Source organism: Lucilia sericata, unplaced genomic scaffold (genome assembly GCF_015586225.1).
Source record: "Lucilia sericata isolate MDLA Ls3-8-SP2 unplaced genomic scaffold, ASM1558622v1 Contig000017F_arrow, whole genome shotgun sequence".
Taxonomy (NCBI): domain Eukaryota; kingdom Metazoa; phylum Arthropoda; class Insecta; order Diptera; family Calliphoridae; genus Lucilia; species Lucilia sericata.
In genome coordinates, this window is record NW_023994056.1 from 1,206,938 (window position 1) to 1,230,216 (window position 23,279).

Sequence of the window (23,279 nt, forward strand, 5' to 3'; positions counted from 1 at the left end):
TAAATGATATGCAAATGAAAACAACAACAACCATATTATTTTGTATTTCTTCAATGGTCATTAGTGACGTAGATTTCACATTTTACAATTTGTGAAATGTGAAAATAAATGTTTATATTTGAGCTTTTTTTTGTTTATTTTTCTTAATTTTTTATGTTGTTTATACACAACTGGAGAAACAAAAAAATAAAAGAATTAAATTGGAAAAAAAATGTATAACAGCAGCAATGTTTTATTTATAACAATTTTCAATGTATAATTTAATGTTGTTGCTATTTATATATTGTTAATATAATATACATATGTATGTATAGACGATTTAACACACATATGATTGGGAAAATAGCGATTCAATAAAATTTTGACTAGTGACCAGTCTATAGTTTGGACTATAGATCAATCTATAGTCTTGGCTATACATACATCAGTCTATTGTCTTGACTATAGATCAGTCTATAGTCTTGACTATAGATCAGTCTATAGTCTTGACTATAGATCAGTTTATAGTCCTGACTATAGATCAGTTTATAGTCTTGACTATAGATCAATCTATAGTCTTGACAATAGATCAATCTATAGTCTTGACTATAGATCAGTCTATAACCTTGACTATAGATCGGTCAATTGTCTTGACTATAGATCAGTCTGTAGTCTTGACTATAGACCAGTTTATAGTCGAGACTATAGATCAGTCTATAGTCTTGACTATAGATCAGTATATAGTCTTGATTATAGATCAGTATTTAGTCTTGACTATAGATCTGTATATAGTCTTTACTATAGGTCAGTCTATAGTCTTAACTATAAATTAGTTTATAGTTTTGATTATAAAACTTGACTATAAACTAGTTTAAAATCTTGACTAAAGTTTTGACTATACAACAGCTAAGTTTGATTAGTTAAGTCTTATATAACTTTGATTTTTGTCCTAATTTTACTGCGTTTTCATCAAATATAAAAAAATATAACTTTATGTTGTTTATTATAAAAAACTAGGTAAAATTATTCATAAATTACAAAACAAATATAAAAAACTTTTGTTTTGTGAGATGATAAGATAATAAAATCTTCTATGTTAAATACATATTACTATTTTTAACTAGTAAACATCTTGTCGACTTAAATAAAAAAGTTTTTAATGTTTTGTTTTTTATAAAGAAATTTATAAAAAATTTTACAAATAAAATGTAATAAACAAATGTTTGTAATATGTAGTTATTTTTTCTTATAAAGCTACGATTTTATGCTATCAATCATTATGCATAGCTCTTTATGTTTATTCATCTCACACAAACACAAATAATTTATCACTCATGCAATTAGCATTGTTTACATTAGATGTTGCAATACAGTAGTGACACTGTTAAAAATGTAAACAAGAGAGTGATAGTAAACAGATGTTAAGAGTTACCAGATTTGTTAGTTATAAATTAATAGATTTGTAGATAATATGTTAACACATATGATTTGTTAGTAGTATAAAGTATAACTTTTGACTTTTTTCTTAATAAATAAAGTTATATTGATATAAAAATTAACTGCTAGGAAATTATAATTTAAATTTTAATTAAAATGATTATCTATATCAAACCTATAGGGAATTAATACTGAGACAAAGTGCGTGTCAGTCACTGAAACACACACATACTACAATCTCTATCGCACAATAGCCATTGTGTTGCACATTTCTGTTTTATTACTAGAAGATGAAAAAGTAAAGATAAAATGTTTGCTGCAACAAAACAATATGCAGCCATTGTTGGTGCAATTATGCACAAATACACATGTGGCATTTGTATTTAATGACCTAAGGGTTATGGTCACTCACTCACAACTCGCACACGCGGCTGCATTGTGCCAGATGACATCATTGCTGGTAATTACTTTGAACAATTGAAAAAATACCAACAAACACCATGCTGCATACTATTTTCTTAAATTTTAACACAAAAATTTATAAAAAAGAGTTTTTAAATTAAATTGCCCTAAATTTTTAGGTTTAACTAAAAGTAATTTTGATAAACAACATTTTTATGACAGGAAGTGTGGGTAAGAGTCATTAAAATTTTAGGTGGTGTGTGTGTTTTAAAATATATTAAAATTCAATTATTAAAAAAATTAATCTAAAATCATATTTGAAAAAAGGTAAAAAGGGCCATATAGTAAAATTGTTGCCATTTACTAAACTGTTTTTAATTAAAGTAAATATTACTTTTACAGTATAAAATAAATATGTATGGAATATATTGGAAAATTGTATGAATTTTCAATATTCTTGCTAAATAATCATGTTTATTATTGCAATTCATTTTCAATATTTTCTTTAGAAACTTTAGCTTTAACAAATCATTTTGTAAACATGAATTATAAAACAGCTTGATTGTGTTTATTAACTTATTTTTTATAAAACAAAACCGTAACAAAAATAAACTGCAACTTAATATTGAATTTTCACAGAAATCTGTTTATGTTTGGGTGGTCAATGCTGTGCAAGCAATATTAATATTGAAATTTTGCTTTATTTTTCAACACGATCAATTTCTATGTAAACAATATCACTATTAACAAAGACTGTATGGTTATTAAGTAAACTCTGGGTTTTAGTTTTTTTTAATAATTTATAATTTGAAGTAAAATTAAATAAATAAAAATACAACTTTCATACAATTCTTTGTTTTTAAAATTGAAAAATGATAAAGAAATTTAATGTTAAAAACTTCTTTGTAAGTAAAAGTATATAGGAAATTCTGGGAAATTTATTTTTAAATAATTAAACTTAAAGAAAGATTGTAATAAATGTTTTTAAAATGAAATATTGACAACTTTTTATAAAAAAAAAAAACGTTTTAAAACTAAAAAAATATATAGAAAACTTTTAATTTTGACAATTATTGCTTAAAAAAGTTTAAATATTGATTAGCTTTTTTTAAATTTTATGGAAACTTACGATATTGTCAATTTTCAATTTCAATATTTTAACAAAGTAGCGAACAACAAAAATATAATGTATTTAAAACAAAGGGTTTTTATTGTTGTAGTATATTTTCTTTATAAAATTTCTCACATATTTATAATAAATATTTTATAAATTTAACATTAAATTAAGATAAAGAATGAAATTATTATTAATTTTCCCATGAATTAACAAAATATTTATTTTCCTATGAATTTAAATTTTCTCGTTAAACACAAAAATTTCTGTGGACATTAGACAAATTAACTGAAAAATGAGATAAGAATTTTTTTAATGTTTATAAAAATTAAGCAGTATTTGATTTTAGTTATTTGAAAGTTTCGTATTAAAATAGAATTCATTGTATTAAGAGCATATGGCAACTTCTTTGTAAGTAAATGTAAACAAACAAAAAACAGCTGTTATGTTAGCAAAATAATAATTTTGCTTTATTTTTAACTGAAAATTAAGCTGTTTTCAAAAATATTTGTTAAAATTTTTAATTTTTCCCATAAAATAATGTTTTTTAATGAAATCAGATCAATTGTGAAATAGACTTCTTTAATGTTGTAAATTTATTAGATAATATTATTGATAAGATAAAAAGTCTTCTACCGTAACTGAAAAATAGTCTACGAAAGAAAAATGCGTTGTAAATTTAAACAAAAATTAGTTTACAATGGAACATAGATTGTTTTGTATAGAAATAGTCGAACTATAGATTTCTAAAAAAACGTTTGATATTTACACAAAATACCTTTTTTTAAGAGTTTTAAAAGGGTTATTTTTTTTGACAGAAAGTGCAATTTCTGCAATAGCACAGGTAAACATGTTTTCCTTGAAAAACTAGCGTCATTAGAATGTCATAAATTTGTCATTTAACCACGGTTTTCTATTACTAATTATTTTCAAATTAATATTATAACTTTCAAAATAAAAGGAATGTATTCTTTAGAATCCCTAAAAGTGCTTGTTTGTAAAATTATTCTGTTATTATTACAACCTGTTTCTTTTTACACAATTATTTTTATTATTTTTTGTTATTGCAATATATTTCGTATGATTTATTGTATTATATATTGTTTTTTGTTGTTATTGTTGTTAATAACAACTTAATGCTTGAGTTATTTTAAAAGTAATAATCTTATTATAAAATATATATTTTTTATTAAACAATTGTTTATTAATTTTATTATTGTTTTACGCTATTTGTATTTGTTTTATTTAAAAGGTTGTATTATTGTTGTTATTAATGCTGCGCTGCCCCTGTTTTCTTCATTTTGAATTAATTAATTCGCCATAAAATGTTTATTAATTACATTATTTATTTTTATTTTTTGCTGTTTGTTTTTTTTATTTATTTATATGTTGTATTTTTGATTTTAATTTGTATATTATTTATAATTTTTGTTTATTGAATTATTATTATAAGAGAGAGTGAGAGAGAGAGAGCGTTTTTGGTATGTTTGTTTAAGAGTGTGTCGAAAGTGCGTGTGTTATATTTATTGATTTTCCTTATAATTTTCTTGTGAGTCTATACATTTTCACACATTTTCTTTTTGGTTAGTTTTTAAATGCTTTATCATCACTTTTATGTTTGCATAAAATTTAATTAGTTAAAACAGTAAATTAAATGAATGCAATATTTTTTAAAGAATTTCAATTCAATATTAAACAATTTTTATAGAAAATTTTCAATATTGAAACATTTTTTATAGAAAAATTTCAATATTGACAATCTTTTAAAGAAAATTTACAATATTTAAAAATTTTTATAAAAAAAATTTTCAATATTGAACAATTTTTATAGAACATTTTCAATACTGAAAAGAATTTAAAAAAAATTCCAATACAGAAATAATTTTTATAGAAAATTTTTAATATTAAAACAAATTTTTATAGAAAATTTTTAATATTGAAAAAAATTTTATATAAAATCTTCAATATTTAACCATTTTTTTTAGAAAATTATTATTATATTGGAAACATTTTTTATAGAATAATTTCAATATTGAACAATTTTAATAGAACATTTTTTTAGACAATTTTCAATATTGAAAAAATTTTTATGGAAAATTTTCAATATTCAAATAATTTTTTTTCAATATTGAATAAATTTTTATAGAAAATTTTTATTATTGAAAAAAAATTTTGAGAGAAAATTTTCAATATTGAACAAATTTAAAAAAAAATGTTCATTATTGAAAAATTTTCAATATTGAAAAAATTTTTATTGAAAATTTTCAATATTGAAATAATTTTTTTTTCAATATTGAATAAATTTTTATAGAAAATGTTTATTATTGAAAAAATGTTTGAGAGAAAATTTTAAATATTGAACAAATTTAAAAAAAAAATGTTCATTATTGAGCAAATTTTTATAGAAAATGTTCATTATTGAACAATTTTTATAAAAAATATTCAATATCGAACAATTTTTATAGAAAACCTTCAATATTTAACAATTTTTTTAGAACATTTTTAATATTAATATTTCAAAAGAAATTTTTAATAATGAACAATATTTTTTTTAACATTTTAAATTTTGAACAAAATTTTATAGAATTTTTTCAATATTGAAGAGCCTTTAATCAATATTGAACAATTTTTTAAAGAAAATCTTCAATATTGAACATATTTTTAAAGAAAATCTTTAATATTGAATAACTTTTTAGTAGAAAGTTTTCAATACTGAAAAATATTTTTGAAGAAAATTTTAAATTTTTAAAATTCAATAGAAAATTTCAATATTGTACACATGTTTATAGAAAATTTTCAATATTGAACAACATTTCAGATTTTTTATTTAGGAATTTTACAAAGTTAAAAGTTTTTAATATTGAAAAAAAGTTATAGAAAATTTAAAATTTTTGAAAAAATTTTATAGAAAATTTGAAATTTCGGAAAAATATTACAGAGAATTTTTAATATTAAACAATATGTTTATAAAAAAAATTGAAATATTGTACAATTTTTATTAGAAAATTTAACAAATTTTAAAATTTTTACTATAAAATTTAATTTTATTGAAAACATTCTTTGCCATTACTGACCTTTCTTAAACAATTATAAGTTTATTGATATTTTTATAATTCCCAGAAGACCATGGTGATTTTCTTCTACATAAATATTTGTTTTTAAACATATTGGTTAGCAAATAAATGGAAAATAAAGCAAAAATCGAAAAAGAACAAATAAATAACCTAAATGAAGGTTAGGTTTGAATAACATGTTTTTTTTTTATTTTATTTCAAAATTTGCTAATTGAAAATTAACATGAACCCTCATAAATTAAAACTAAAACAAGACTAAAATGAGTCAGTTATAAATAACATTAAATTTTGTAATTAAAAATGACATGTTATACAAAAATTCTGTTAAAAATAATGGGTAAATTAATTCCTTGAAACTAAATTCTAAAAATTTAGGTCATTAACTTGTTTTCTATATAAATAATATTCAACTTCTTAATTAAAGTGTATATATTTTTTTAAATACTTACAATAAAATTACAATACAAAAAACATTACAATTTGTTTTCATAATTATTGTTAAATACTTTATTAATGTCAATGCCACAGTATATTATTTTTGTTTTTAAACAGCAAAAAAAAAAAATGTCATTCCAATATTTTTTGTTCTGTTAAATTGTTTTCAAAATTAATTTTCATTCATTCAACCGCTGCCAGTAATGTCAACTTTGTTTTGTAATATTTTGCATTAATCTCATATGTGGGATCTAAAAATTTTGTTTCTTCTTCATTTTTTTGTAAAAATCTCCTCCTCTCATATATCATGTATTTTTCTATTGTATAATAGTTGTTAATTTATGCGTAAATAATTGTGAATCGTTATGTATAAACCAACGAAAAAAATATTAATTCCACGTAACTTTTATGAATTCATTGGATTTAATAAAAATAACAACAGAAAATTATAAAAAAAAAATCACAACAAAAAATTTCACATTGTTTATTTTTAACAAAAACACGTTTTTTTCTTTCTTTTGTTATTATTGTTGTATTTTTCTTCTTACTATAAAAAATTTATAATTAATTTAAATGAGCAACGAGGGTTTAGCATAAAGTTTTAGGATTTTTTATGATTTCATGTTTACAGCATCTCTTGGTAATATTGGCATCATTGTCAAACATTTGCATGTCTATGACATTCACTATAGGATGATATCCAGTTTGTATTAGCACTAAAATATTGATAAAATTACCAAAAAAACTTTGTTAATATTTCTTAAGTAATTTTTAATCCAAAAATGCTTGCCCTAAAGAAAACTTTTCAAACCCTCTACGTATATTTATAGACGAGCACATTCTCTCTAGCGAGCGACGCCATAGTAAAGTGCCGCTACTATACATACAACACACTTACCATCTTTTAATAATGAATCATTTTATTTTAGTTGTTTTTTTTTTGTCGTTGCTATTTGACTTTTAATTCATAATTTCCATTATTTATTCATTCATAAAAAAATAACAGAAAAAATGTTGACAAACTCTATTTAGCCATTGACGGCAATGATTTTGTTTAAATAGTTGTTTTTACTATTTATTTTTCATATTAAATGGGGTTTATAACTGTTATTTAAATTATTTGTTGTTATTTTTTATACATATTATTGTTATAAAGCACATAAATTATTTTTATTGTAGTTTTCTTTAAAAATTTTATTTATAAAAACAACAATTTCACTTTCTTTGGCAATACAAATTAACACATTTTTAGGCAGTTAGTCTTAAACTGTTTTGAAATTAGGCAGATTTCAAATTTTTTTAAAAAGTAATTTATTTTAGAAAATTTTTGATTTCAAAATTGAATAATTTTTTATAGAAAATTTAAATTCTAGTTCAATTTTGGTTCAGTTTTAGTTCAGTGCTAGTTCAGTTTTAGTTCAGTTTTAGTTCAGTTCTAGTTCAGTTCTAGTTCAGTTCTAGTTCAGTTCTAGTTCAGTTCTAGTTCAGTTCTAGTTCAGTTCTAGTTCAGTTCTAGTTCAGTTCTAGTTCAGTTCTAGTTCAGTTCTAGTTCAGTTCTAGTTCAGTTCTAGTTCAGTTCTAGTTCAGTTCTAGTTCAGTTCTAGTTCAGTTCTAGTTCAGTTCTAGTTCAGTTCTAGTTCAGTTCTAGTTCAGTTCTAGTTCAGTTCTAGTTCAGTTTTAGTTCAAGTTCAGTTCTAGTTCAGTTCTAGTTCAGTTCTAGTTCAGTTCTAGTTCAGTTCTAGTTCAGTTCTAGTTCAGTTCTAGTTCAGTTCTAGTTCAGTTCTAGTTCAGTTCTAGTTTCAGTTCTAGTTCAGTTTTAGTTCAGTTTTAGTTCAAGTTCAGTTCTAGTTCAGTTCTAGTTCAGTTCTAGTTCAGTTCTAGTTCAGTTCTAGTTCAGTTCTAGTTCAGTTCTAGTTCTAGTTCAGTTCTAGTTCTAGTTCAGTTCTAGTTCAGTTCTAGTTCAGTTCTAGTACAATTCTAGTTCGTTCTAGTTCAGTTCTAGTTCAGTTCTAGTTCAGTTCTAGTGCAGTTCTAGTTCAGTTCTAGTTCAGTTTTAGTTCAGTTTTAGTTCAGTTCTAGTTCAGTTCTAGTTCAGTTCTAGTTCAGTTCTAGTTCAGTTCTAGTTCAGTTCTAGTTCAGTTCTAGTTCAGTTCTAGTTCAGTTCTAGTTCAGTTCTAGTTCAGTTCTAGTTCAGTTCTAGTTCAGTTCTAGTTCAGTTCTAGTTCAGTTCTAGTTCAGTTCTAGTTCAGTTCTAGTTCAGTTCTAGTTCAGTTCTAGTTCAGTTCTAGTTCAGTTCTAATTCAGTTCTAGTTCAGTTCTAGTTCAGTTCTAGTTCAGTTCTAGTTCAGTTCAGTTCTAGTTCAGTTCTAGTTCAGTTCTAGTTCAGTTCTAGTTCAGTTCTAGTTCAGTTCTAGTTCAGTTCTAATTCGGTTCTAGTACAATTCTAGTTCTTGTTCATAAAAAGAAAATTTAGTATATATATTTTTTTAATACATAAATTTTTATAGAAATTAGTTTTTATATGAATTTTTAACATAATCTAACACTGTTTGGGAACTTGTGCTTATAAAGCCAACAAATTCAATGCCCACATGAATATGCATCTTGAATTGTGTAAGATCTTCATGTTGTTGTTGGCAACAAACATTTTTGGAACTTCATACACTCCATCAAAATGGCGAGTGCGACGGGGTCGATCTTAATAGGTTTGTTTACATGTTAATGGCGGCTTTTCTTTCTTTATTATTAATTTTAAAAAGTTGTTAACAAAAAAGTTACTGTTACATGAAGTGCGAATGTGAGCAGCTGACAGACAGCCACTTGTTGTTTGAAAACAAACATTTATTTTATTTCAGACAATAAAACACTGTTTTATTATTTTCAGTATATTTTAAATGAAAGTGTTAATTGTTATTATTTTTTGTTTTTGTTTGTTTATTGCGTACTGCTTATTGTTTTGAAGTTTGCTTTGTAATTTTTAAATTATTTAGCCAAATTAGTAGTCATTTCAAGTGTGTTATTATTTATTTTTATTTCTAAACATTTTATTTAAAAGGGTATAACAAAGACTGAGTGATTCATTAATTTCTTATTAAATTAATGTAAAATCCAATCAAATAAAAAGATCTTTTAGACATGATTCATTCAACTAACAACAAAATGATAAGAAATCTAAGATGTTTTTAAAAAAGCACGCAACCCCTAAAGGCCTTGTTTAATATTACGAATTTTTAATATAAATTATGTTTGCGATTTATCTTAATACTATTCATTGTTAAAAGAAATACTTAATTTCAAAATTATTTATGTATGTTTTTTTATATTTTTACTTTTACAGATTATTACAATCACTGCCGAAATATACACAACATTTATTAGTTTTATTATTTGGTACATTCCGTGTGATTGCTAGCAATGCAGCCCATGCTGGTACCGGCATGACCAGTGAAGCTTTGGGTGTTTCCGTTGCACCCAGCTTCTTTCAATCATGTGTTAGTGATGGCAAAACAGCACGCATGGAAGATGTGCTTAAGTTTAAGGTAAATAACCTTAAAAAATAATTTAAATATGTTTCTCTTTTAAAACAAATTTCTTTTTGTTTAAATGTATTGTTAATCTAATGTTTCTTATTTTGTTTTTAGGTGGCTACAAAAATTATGAAACATATTATTGATAAATTTGCTACACACGATTTGTTTGGTCGTGAAAATTATGAATATTATGCAAGGGTTACCGGACGTATATTAAAAGTACAAGATGAATGGATATGCAGTTTTCAATATCCACCACCGCCCCGTGGAAAACAGGCTCAACAAAAATATGCATGTAAGTTTGTTGTTTTATCAAAAACACTGATTTTGAATATGAACAGAAACTGAAATAGAACTGAACTGAACCTGAAATAGAACTGAACTAGAACTGAACTAGATCTGAACTAGATCTGAACTAGATCTGAACTAGATCTGAACTAGATCTGAACTAGATTTGAACTAGAAATGAACTAGAAATGAACTAGAACTGAACTAGAGCTGAACTAGAACTGAACTAGAACTGAACTAGAACTGAACTAGAACTGAACTAGAACTGAACTAGAACTGAACTAGAACTGAACTAGAACTGAACTAGAACTGAACTAGAACTGAACTAGAACTGAACTAGAACTGAACTAGAACTGAACTAGAACTGAACTAGAACTGAACTAGAACTGAACTAGAACTGAACTAGAACTGAACTAGAACTGAACTAGAACTGAACTAGAACTGAACTAGAACTGAACTAGAACTGAACTAGAACTGAACTAGAACTGAACTAGAACTGAACTAGAACTGAACTAGAACTGAACTAGAACTGAAGTAGAACTGAACTAGAACTGAACTAGAACTGAACTAGAACTGAACTAGAACTGAACTAGAACTGAACTAGAACTGAACTAGAACTGAACTAGAACTGAACTAGAACTGAACTAGAACTGAACTAGAACTGAACTAGAACTGAACTAGAACAGAACTGAACTAGAACTGAACTAGAAACTGAACTAGAACTGAACTAGAACTGAACTAGAACTGAACTAGAACTGAACTAGAAACTGAAACTAGAACTGAACTAGAACTGAACTAGAACTGAACTAGAACTGAACTAGAACTGAACTAGAACTGAACTGAACTAGAACTGAACTAGAACTGAACTAGAACTGAACTAGAACTGAACTAGAACTGAACTAGAACTGAACTAGAACTGAACTAGAACTGAACTAGAACTGAACTAGAACTGAACTAGAACTGAACTAGAACTGAACTAGAACTGAACTAGAACTGAACTAGAACTGAACTAGAACTGAACTAGAACTGAACTAGAACTGAACTAGAACTGAACTAGAACTGAACTAGAACTGAACTAGAACTGAACTAGAACTGAACTAGAACTGAACTAGAACTGAACTAGAACTGAACTAGAAACTAGAACTGAACTAGAACTGAACTAGAACTGAACTAGAACTGAACTAGAACTGAACTAGAACTGAACTAGAACTAGAACTGAACTAGAACTGAACTAGAACTGAACTAGAACTGAACTAGAACTGAACTAGAACTGAACTAGAACTGAACTAGAACTGAACTAGAACTGAACTAGAACTGAACTAGAACTGAACTAGAACTGAACTAGAACTGAACTAGAACTGAACTAGAACTGAACTAGAACTGAACTAGAACTGAACTAGAACTGAACTAGAACTGAACTAGAACTGAACTAGAACTGAACTAGAACTGAACTAGAACTGAACTAGAACTGAACTAGAACTGAACTAGAACTGAACTAGAACTGAACTAGAACTGAACTAGAACAGAACTAGAACTGTACTAGAACTGAACTAGAACTGAAATAGAACTGAACTAGAACTGAACTAGAACTGAACTAGAACTGAACTAGAACTGAACTAGACTGAACTAGAAACTGAACTAGAACTGAACTAGAACTGAACTAGAACTGTAACTAGAACTGAACTAGAACTGAACTAGAACTGAACTAGAACTGAACTAGAACTGAACTAGAACTGACTAGAACTGAACTAGAACTGAACTAGAACTGAACTAGAACTGAACTAGAACTGAACTAGAACTGAACTAGAACTGAACTAGAACTGAACTAGAACTGAACTAGAACTGAACTAAACTGAACTAGAACTGAACTAGAATTGAACTAGAACTGAACTAGTAGTGAACTAGAACTGAACTAGAACTTAACTAGAACTAAACTAAATCGTACTAAAACTTATCTTAATTAGCAATAGAAAACTATTTTTTTCTTAAAACCTAAAGAAATAGTGAAGAGTAGTGAAATTAATTATTCTGCCTTTTAATTCTTACCAGCCCCCAGCTACAAAAAAATCTTCAATTTTATGCCTCCCATTAATTTCACATTTTCATTTACGAATAGTGAGATAAAATGCGCAATATTTTCTTGCAGTCTTCAGCCCTAATAAAAAAATCCTTAATCAATTTCATTATTATTTTCTTTTTAATTTTTAATATAGTACAACATTCATTGGAAGCGGAAAAAACATGGTTGCAATGTCAATGCGAACGTTGGGGTCTACGTGAGTATTTTTTTCTTATTATTATGGTTTCATTTTTTTTCTTTCATACATTTGTGTTTTCTCACTTCGTTTTTTTTTTTTGTATCACAATGAAATTATCTCTTTATTTTCCAACTTGTGGATATTGTGGTTTATTTATATAAGAATTAAAATTATTAAAACCAACTCACTCACAAGATGATAATTGGTATAAATTTAAATGATATGAAATTGTGACTAATTAAAAAATTTCATCTCTAGCTGGCTTCAAGCTTTCTCATTGTGTTATTTTTTTTTTTCTATTAAACTAAACTAAACATTTTTTCTGTAATTTTCTCTCACATCATCTTTAATAACAAACTGTTTGTCTGTTTAACTAACTTTAACTATTATTATTAATCATTAAATTATAACATTTCATATACATTAAAAATCTGAAACGAAAATAGTTGAAATTGGGGTTTTGATTTAAAGCAATTGGAATGTTAAAGGGGGGTATGTTAAACGAAATTTATTATGTTAAAGTTTCTTTATCGATTTTTTCTCTCTCTTTTTTATATAATTAATAGTTAATATTTTGTTAATTCTTACTATTTTTATACTTTTTTATATAAAACTTAGCCCAGAAATTTTGTTTTAAACTTAATTTGCATAAAAAATATTTCTCTCTCTCTTCTTTTCTTCTAAAACAAAAAAAAAAAAACTATTGATAAAACCCCTAAAAAAATCTTTGTTGTAATGCTGTTGTAAATTTATTTAAATTGAAATATACAAAAACAATTAAACGGCACCGCATGTTTATCTAACCAAAAACAATAAAAACAAACAAAACAAAACAACCAACCAACAGTTGCTCAAGAAGAATCACGCTCTACTCCTGCCTTGCTAACAAGTTCGAGCTCTGCTTTGGATAATAGTGTTGTATCATTGGGTGTAACACCCGAACATTCATTTATGGAATCATGTGCTCGACTCTCTGTTTCTTTAGAGGGTCCTGGTCTATTTGCTATGACTTCATCACCTTTGCCGGCACGCAAACCGGGCAGTGGCGTGCATAACGAAGACGATGATGATGATATCGATGAAGATGACTATCACAACGATGACGATGATGACGACCATGAAGGCGATGACGATGAAGAAGACAACGATAACAATCATTTCAATCAACACTTTAGACAACAGCAGCAACAACAACATCATCACTTCACCCAACAGCCATTAGCAAACGCCGACGATGATGATGAAGAGTTTGCCAATGAATTAGATATTTCCAATGGTGGCAGTGGTGGTGCTAATGAAAATATAGAAAATCTTTCATACAAAGCAAATTTTCGTACTTGCCAATCCTACTCATCTGCGGCAGCAACCAGTAAATCAAAAACTCGTTCAGCTGAACAAACGCCAGACAACACATTTACCGATAGCCAGGAAGATGTGGACGATGAAATGACCAATGTGGTGAAAAGACGTTATAAACAAAACAAAAAGAAATCCGCCATAAACAATACGGCACAGATAAGAGTTCAACAGCAGCAACAAAGACGTTTTAGAACGTCCACAACAACAGCAGCGGCAACAACAACAACAAATACAACAGTATCCCTTAATAAGAGTTTCGAAACAAAAAATTGTGATTTTATAACGAACGATTACGAATATATAGCAAAACCTAAAATTAACACAACAACAACAACAAACACAGCATCTAGCTTAACATTAAAAGCTTTAGCCGTGGATGCTGCCACTGTACAACAATCCAAGAGTCGGGTATGTAGTCGCTGTAAAAGAGGCATACGACATTCGTCTTCATGTTCCTCATCTACGGCTTCTGGTGGTGGTGCTGGTGGTGCCAATGGCAGTGGCATGACTATGGAAGAATTAAGAGCTGTTAATCGTTATGCTGAAAGTACTAAAAGTCTATCCTACTTGCCACAGGTGAGGGATGAATACTTGCTTGCTTCAAGGATTTCGGTATAAATTCCTTTTTTTCATTTGTTTTTTTTTTTATTATTATTTCTTTTCCTAGTTAGTTGTTAGTTATTATAGAATTTATTTATTGTTTTTTTCTAAAAATTCTTTAACTCTTTAAAAAAAAAACCAAACAAATGTGAGAGCTTTAGTTGAAAAACAAGCTTAGTATTTTAGCTATGCCCGCCCAGTTTGTGAGCATGTTTTTTTCTATTATACTCTAAACTTTAACTAGTTGCAGTTTTAAGCATGTAATAATCTCTGAAAAAAAGCTCTCACCTTATTAATTTAAAAAAGTATAGTTTGATTTGATTTTTTTTATAATATTTTTTATTTTTTATATAATTTCTTAAACAAATAAAATTAAAAATCTAACCTGTACACACTTAACATTAAAACGAAAAAAAGAACAAAAACAAAACGTACAAATATTTTTATACTACCTAAACAGACACCAACCTAATAAAACGAATATTTTCCCCCCTATTAAAGCCTTTACTATATGGAAGGATAAAAAAACCCCTAAACACTCCAATAATCATAACAATCGATACACAAACATACAAACAACATTTACACACACATATATTATTTAATCATTTGGGCATAACACGGAAATTAATTCCAGATGAAAGAAGAGAACCCAAGACAAATCTGTATAAGGGTGAATTGAGGTAAATTCGGTTGCAAATATTTATGAATTTGCACAACATTTGCTTTAATACGCCCTTGTCTATGAAAATGCTTAAAATTTATTAACTTTTTTTTTTAAATATTTCCAATATAAGGATGATTTGAGTAAATTTAAGACAAGTTCCTTATATTTGAATTAACGAATTCGCCTTGAATTTGTTTCAATTCCCCCTAAAGATCTCGGTATATATATTCAGCTTATGTTTAAGAAAAATCCTATAGTTTCTAAAGGAATGATTCAATTTTGATAAAATTTCTCTTGTATGAAGATTTTATAGATTTTATAAAAACAACATTTAAGAAGTTGTTTTCATAAATCCACAGCTGTAGGGGTCATTAGGTCAGAAATTGGGAAGTTTCGTTTATATGAAGATTGATTTTTTTGTTTATTTTTTACAAATTTTTACTATTTATGAAGCCTAAACGTTCAGACCTTTTAAAAATTATATAAATATACAGCTGGAGAAGACTGTTACATAAATCCACAGCTGGTGGGGGGTTAAAAGGATCTAAATCGAGAAGGTCATTGAAAATCATACCAATTTTGTGTTTTTGATAAAGTTTTAGAAAAAATTATTATTAATTGACTCTATCAGTTTAAAGTCTTAAAAAATCTGTATAAAAATATAGATGTAGGAGTGGATATCATGAATCTATAGCTGGTGGGGTCAGTAGGTCCCAAATTAAGACCTCTGAGTCATATTAACTTTTAAAATGATGGCAAGTTTGTGTTTTTGATCCCATCTCAAAAAAAGTTTATTTTTATGGAAAAGATTCTAAAAAAAATGAATAAAATTATAGGTCGATTCCTCTGATTTCATTAATCCGCAGCTGATGGGACGAGAAATTTCTAAATTGCGACGTTTCGGATTAATAAAAATAGAAAACAATTCAAACTTCATGTCTTTGAAACGATTTCAAATCTACCACTTCAAATCAGAATGAAAACACTAGGTATTCTACTTAGAGATCTCCTGATTCGTCTCCTATGTCGAGCATAATCGGAAGACCTTCATAAAAAGCTATTCGTCCGTGAAAACGAATAGTTTTCACGTTTTCATGTTTACTAGTTTAAATCAGTAAAGGGCAAGATGCCCTTTTTTGGGGGTCTTCGAATATCGCACATATAAACTTTAAAAACTTTCCAATTTAGTCTTTTTTGAACCGATTTTCTAGCAAAAAGTAACATGTTCACGAGGTGACCTACTTTTAGGGTCTTCTGATACATTTGCCCTATTTTGTGGTCTTCTGATACATGATTTGTACCCATTGCAAATCTCTAATAAAAAGTAACATATTCACGAGGTGCCTTAGTTTGGGGTCTTCTGATACATTTCCCTTAAGAATCCTAACAACCCAATTCAAAATTTTAAACTCTTCTTTAACTTCTCTTCTCTTTAAGTTTTCTGTAAAGTTTAAATTTAAAATTATATTCATATGTATTTTTTTTTTTTTTTTTTTGAAATCATTCATTTTATCAGTTATTATCACTTTTTTTTTAGCTGGAATTAATTTCTAGTTTTATGCCTTATAATCATCTTTAAACTGTATATTTTTTATTGTTTTGTTAAAGCACTTTATATATATTTTTTGTTTAATTATTTTAATTTTTCCCCAATTTTTTTCTTGTTGTACAGCAATTCTTTTATGGCAAATTCAATGTTACAGTTTTAATGTCATTTTGAAAATTGTCTCTATTTTTTTTTTTTTTTGCTTAATTTTTTGTTGTTGTATACTTTAAATTTTAATAATAATAAAAAATATAATTTTAAAAATTTTGTTATATTTTTTAAGTTGTTGTTAGTTTGTTTCCTTTTTTTTAAATATAAACAAAACAAAACTGAATATAAAACAATTCTAGGTTCTGGTTTTATTATTAATCAAATTTGTTTAATATATAAACTATACTATTAAATAGTATTTAAACTAAAACAAACGCCAGAACTTAATAGAATTTGAATTTATTTATTTACTTGTATTATTTTAATCACTAATATTATTTGCCTATTTAAAGTAAATGATAATTAGTAACGAAAACAAAATTTAATTTTTTTTTAATAAAAAAAAAAAAATTTTAATACTAAAAACTTGTACATAAAATAAATACATATTTTTTTATATAAATTCCTAAAGATCTTAAAGATCTACCTTAATTTTACTAACTTTAGCTTTAAAATTGACATTTTATTTAATTTTTTTTTGTAATATGATTTTTTTATTTTAAAAATTAAATAAAAATTTTCCTTTTTTTAATTTAAATTCAACCCAACAACCTGTTTTAATTGGTTTTTTTAAGTTTGTTTTTTAAATTTGTTGAAACTTTTTTATTTTTAATTTGTTTTAATTTCCAGCACTTTTATTATTTTTTATTTTTTTCAAGCATTTTTTTATAATTTTTAACCTATTAATCAGTTAATTGCCTTTAAATATAAATATATTGGAGTGTCTTTTTTGAAAATATGAAAATTTATCAAAAACTGTCTTGCTGTTTTGTTAACAATTCCTTTTGCCGGTTTGTTTTGTATTGAGATGGCCTGATGTGTTTGTTGTTAATGCTGTTAAAAAGTTTTTTTTTTAATCCCCACCATATGTTTGTTGTTTCTTTTTTTGTTTATTTCCAAAATTTTGTAACTATTTATGTCTGTCTAGTTTAGTTTAGTAAACATTTTTAAATTTCATACATATTTATTTTTTATTTTGTAGTTTTTTTGTAGAGTTTGTATATTTTTTAATAATTTTTAGTTTCTTTGTTTTTTTTTTTTACTTTTCTATTTCTAAATTTCACTACACCACCACTTTTCATAATAATAAACAGACACTTAATCATTTTTGTGGTTTGCTTTTGAATGTGTCATCCCGCTGCAGCTTTGTTTTTAATTTTTTTTTATATAATTTAATATTTTTTTCTGTATACACATTAAATATAATAATAAAAATAACTTATTAAGAAGAAATACATATGTTTTCTTTGAAAAGCGTTTGTCTATTATTAAGCAAAAACTACTTGGAAACTGTTTTAATATTTAGTTTCTTATAATTGAGAAGAAACAGTTTTGTGTTGTAATTGGCAATGACTTGTTATTGTTGACATAACTATAATACTTCTGTCTAGATTCAGTCTTGTCAATAGTTTGGATTAAACTCTATTCTATAGTCAAGATCCAGTCTTGTTAATAAAGTCTGAACTATAGTTTGGTGTATAGTCTAGTCTATAGTCTAGTCTATAGTCTAGTCTATAGTCTAGTCTATAGTCTAGTCTATAGTCTAGTCTATAGTCTAGTCTATAGTCTAGTCTATAGTCTAGTCTAGTCTATAGTCTAGTCTATAGTCTAGTCTATAGTCTAGTCTATAGTCTAGTCTATAGTCTAGTCTATAGTCTAGTCTATAGTCTAGTCTATAGTCTAGTCTATAGTCTAGTCTATAGTCTAGTCTATAGTCTAGTCTATAGTCTAGTCTATAGTCTAGTCTATAGTCTAGTCTATAGTCTAGTCTATAGTCTAGTCTATAGTCAAGTCTATAGTCTAGTCTATAGTCTAGTCTATAGTCTAGTCTATAGTCTAGTCTATAGTCTAGTCTATAGTCTAGTCTATAGTCTAGTCTATAGTCTAGTCTATAGTCTAGTCTATAGTCTAATCTATAGTCTAGTCTATAGTCTAGTCTATAGTCTAGTCTATAGTCTAGTCTAGTCTATAGTCTATAGTCTATAGTCTAGTCCTAATCTATAGTCTAGTCTAGTCTAGTCTAGTCTAGTCTATAGTCTAGTCTATAGTCTATAGTCTAGTCTAGTCCATAGTCTAGTCTATAGTCAATCTATAGTCTAGTCTATAGTCTAGTCTATAGTCTAGTCTATAGTCTAGTCTATAGTCTAGTCTATAGTCTAGTCTATAGTCTAGTCTATAGTCTAGTCTATAGTCTAGTCTATAGTCTAGTCTATAGTCTAGTCTATAGTCTAGTCTATAGTCTAGTCTACAGTCTAGTCTATAGTCTAGTCTATAGTCTAGTCTATAGGCTAGTCTATAGTCTAGTCTATAGTCTAGTCTATAGTCTAGTCTATAGTCTAGTCTATAGTCTAGTCTATAGTCTAGTCTATAGTCTAGTCTATAGTCTAGTCTAGTCTATAGTCTAGTCTAGTCTATAGTCTAGTCTAGTCTATAGTCTAGTCTATAGTCTAGTCTATAGTCTAGTCTATAGTCTAGTCTATAGTCTAGTCTATAGTCTAGTCTATAGTCTAGTCTATAGTCTAGTCTATAGTCTAGTCTATAGTCTAGTCTATAGTCTAGTCTATAGTCTAGTCTATAGTCTAGTCTATAGTCTAGTCTATAGTCTAGTCTATAGTCTAGTCTATAGTCTAGTCTATAGTCTAGTCTATAGTCTAGTCTATAGTCTAGTCTATAGTCTAGTCTATAGTCTAGTCTATAGTCTAGTCTATAGTCTAGTCTATAGTCTAGTCTATAGTCTAGTCTATAGTCTAGTCTATAGTCTTGTCTATAGTCTAGTCTATAGTCTAGTCTATAGTCTAGTCTATAGTCTAGTCTATTGTCTAGTCTATAGTCTAGTCTATATTCTAGTCTATAGTCTAGTCTATATTCTAGTCTATAGTCTAGTCTATAATCTAGTCTATAGTCTTGTCTATAGTCTTGTCTATAGTCTAGTCTATAGTCTAGTCTAGTCTTGTTTGCACCCTTTACTATAGTTATTTTGTTATACTAAAGTAGTTTTTGTTCTATATAGTCAACGCTTTGAAAACAACTTGTGTTTCCCTCTACTCTCTCTTTCTCTTTAGACTTCTAACTATTCTTTGTAAATCTCTCTTAAATGCTTAATGTTTAGTTTAATTGTTTCCTGTTTCCTTTCACACACATTTTCCTACCCCCTCTAATCAAATATATTTTTAACCAACAAAAATTAATGTAAAGCAATCCTTTTTACTAAGTTATTTATGTTTCTTTTTTTATTTTTTGTTTTTGGCATTGAAAAAACTCCCCGTTTATAAAATAATATTAAAAAATAAACAAAATATTTCTCTTAAAATATAAAACAACAACAACCAAACAAAAACCACAACAACATGCTAAATGATAATGGATTTATTGCAAAACAAAATCAAAATAAAAAACACACTCCTGATGGGCGCTTGACAAAACCAAACAAACAAACAAACCTTTAACTAATTAAACATTTCTCTACACTGAATTTCAACTAATGATAATGATGCGCTCAGGTCCATGAACGTCAAACGGCACGCATGCGTACACGTTCCGAATGGTTTTTAGGTCCCAAAGAAGGTGATCTATTGTGTGTACCGCCCAATACCTGCAGTAATTGTTGTCTTTCAGCTGTTAATCTACAAACAGCAGGAAATTATTTAGGCGGTGGTAGTACTCGAGACATGAGACGTATGTTGGATATACAACAACAGCAAAACCAACAACAGCAGCAACAGCATCATATTAACGAAGCTGTTAATACTTCCTTATACCTCTACTACAAACAGCGACAACAACAGCAGCAACAATATCAGCAATTACCTTTGCAACGACAAAGTTTTCATTTGTCACCCGAACACATGGATACCGATGAAAGTTTCGCCTCCTTTACTAGCGGTAGCAATAGTATAAATCAACAAATGAATTTACATTCCATGCAACAGCAACTAACAGCAATCCAACAGCAACAACAGCATCATCAACAGCTGCAACCACAATTTAATACACGCCAGGCCCAGGAGGGACAAGGATTATTTTTGGATACAAACTATGGTAGATATGATTTTGATGATAAAGATATATTAATTACTACTACTACTACAACAACTGATAATCATTTTAATTATAATAACAATAATAACAACAAACCAGAAAACAACAATAACAATAAAGATGGTTACACTATAAGTAATCGTCAACATTTAATGAAAACTTCTACAACTTCTACTACAACCAATGATTTGACTTTACAAACACTTAACACAACACCATTGCCATTATCATCTACAGCCACCAACAACAACAACAACTCATCATCATCAAACGTGTCACTTTATCATTTGCATGCCAACAACAACAACAATAATTCCAACATACAATTGAAAAATAAAAAATCCTTGCGTAGTCTTAATATTTCACAATATTATTCTACCGAATCTTTATTAAATCCTCATAATATTGATTATGACGAGGAAGAGGATCATGATTTCGATCAAGAACTGTTAGAAGAGCCTGGTTCCTCTAAATTATCCTATCAAAGTTCTCGTCTACCTACACCACAACGTGAACGCTTGGATGAAAAGCATTTAATCCATAACACTCCTCAACAACTTAACTCCACTTTAACACCCCATAATGTTAATACTATTACCACTACCACCGCTAAAAGCACAAATTCCAACCTTAATCTTTCCTCTAAAGATTTATTAGATGGAGATATTACTCCCGATGTAGAAGATATAGATTATGTAGTTTCCACTCATTATCGCCATTCTACACCCATGTTACAACGTCGTCGTTTACGCCAACAACAGGCTTTAAGACGTCAACGTTTACCCTCCAATTCTTCCTCCCTTTATCAATCTTTCAATGCTAGTTTACAAGCACCCATGTCATCTGCCCACCTGGGTTCTCACAATCGCTTTAGCAATACCCCGTCTAATTCCACTAGTAATTATGAAAGCCAGTCAACTTTAACAAGTAGTACTGCTGCTGGTGCAGGTGGTGGTGGTGGCAGTGGTGTTGCTGGTAGTAGTAGCAGTGGTGGTGGCAATAGCAATTTTGTTAGTATTATATTTAATGTTTTAGATTTTCTATTTTAAATTTTGTGTTATGTTTCCGTTGTTTTGTATTGTAAAAAATTATAATTATTATTTGTAATTATTATTAACAAACAAAATTTGTTTATTAAAAAAAAAAAAAAGAATAATAGCAGAAAAAAACACCGTTTTAGGTGCTTGTAATATAAGTTTTATGTTTTATTGTTTTGTATTAAACAAAAAACTTTTTATATTATATTGTATTTTTATGTTAATTGTTGTGTAACGTGTCTGTTCAAGTGCTTTTTATGTATTTTTATAATTTAAGAATTATTTTATTTACAATTTTATTATTATTGTTTTTTTTTTATTAAAAATGTTAAACAAACCTTGGCAAGTGGCAATTTGTTTAGGTAACGGAATGACCGTTTACTTCCACTAAAGTTAAATGGCAAAGTATAAACTATTTAGTTTATAAATAATAACATTCAGTTGACTTACAAGATGTAGAATCAAAACATTATAGAATGGAATCATTTCATGGAACTGAAGGAACACTTTTTTTACAGTAATGCTGTCAAAAAAAGTTTTGTTTATGGAATGGGAGGACCATATCTTTAGTACTTAGCTTTTTCTATAAAATTAAATGGAAATTAGCTACTAGTTCTCTGATTACAATATGCAATAGGATTAAAAAGTAATCAACCAAACACTGCTGGGTTTGTTTAACGAAATGGAAGGACCATTTTGCTTTTATTTCTTGCCAGATTTATATTATTAATTAATTTCATTTAACAAATTTCCTTTTCTAATGGATCCTTATTTAAATTTAAAACTATTACTTTAAACTTGCCACATTTCTTATACAAATTATTTATATATATTTTTTTTTATCATAAAACTAAAATTATTATTATTTTAAAAATATTTTATTTAAAATATATAATTTTAATTTATTTTTATTATTACTTTATAATTTATACAACTATTTATATATTTATCATATTTATGTAATAAAAAAAATGTTGTAAAAACAATTTAAATTTGTGAAATTTTGTGTTTTTGTGTGTAATTTGTTTTATTAATAATTTTGTTAATGTTAAATGTTGTTTTACTCATTTTGTTTTGTTTTACCCAGTAAATTGTTGTGTTTTTTAGTTTTGTTGTTAAAAGCATTAACCCGTCTCCCCCTTAAAACAAACAACAGCATCCCAACTCATCTAAATAAACAAACAATTTCCCAGACTGTCATCATGAATCAGAGGACATTTTCTACACTTAAAAACTGTTTAAAATCCAAGAACCTTTTAACTTTTTAAACGTACAATATTTTTATGAAATAATTTTAACAGAAAA

At 27.0% G+C, this 23,279-nt stretch overlaps 1 protein-coding gene across 4 annotated transcripts in view; it reads left to right on the top strand.

Moving 5' to 3' along the window:
• Positions 1-23,279, top strand: part of LOC119606111 (rho GTPase-activating protein 20) — a 33,645-nt gene that overhangs the window by 8,540 nt on the left and 1,826 nt on the right. Inside the window, exons 2-6 of one of the 4 annotated variants that reach the window (XM_037959499.1) lie at positions 9,779-9,980; positions 10,083-10,266; positions 12,473-12,535; positions 13,365-14,488; positions 20,400-20,937. In XM_037959499.1, the coding sequence (XP_037815427.1) occupies positions 9,779-9,980; positions 10,083-10,266; positions 12,473-12,535; positions 13,365-14,488; positions 20,400-20,937 (2,111 nt within the window). Of the gene's footprint in view, positions 1-9,778; positions 9,981-10,082; positions 10,267-12,472; positions 12,536-13,364; positions 14,489-20,399; positions 20,938-23,279 lie in introns of those variants that run through there. The other 3 variants (XM_037959505.1, XM_037959514.1, XM_037959522.1) reach the window with 3 other exon arrangements.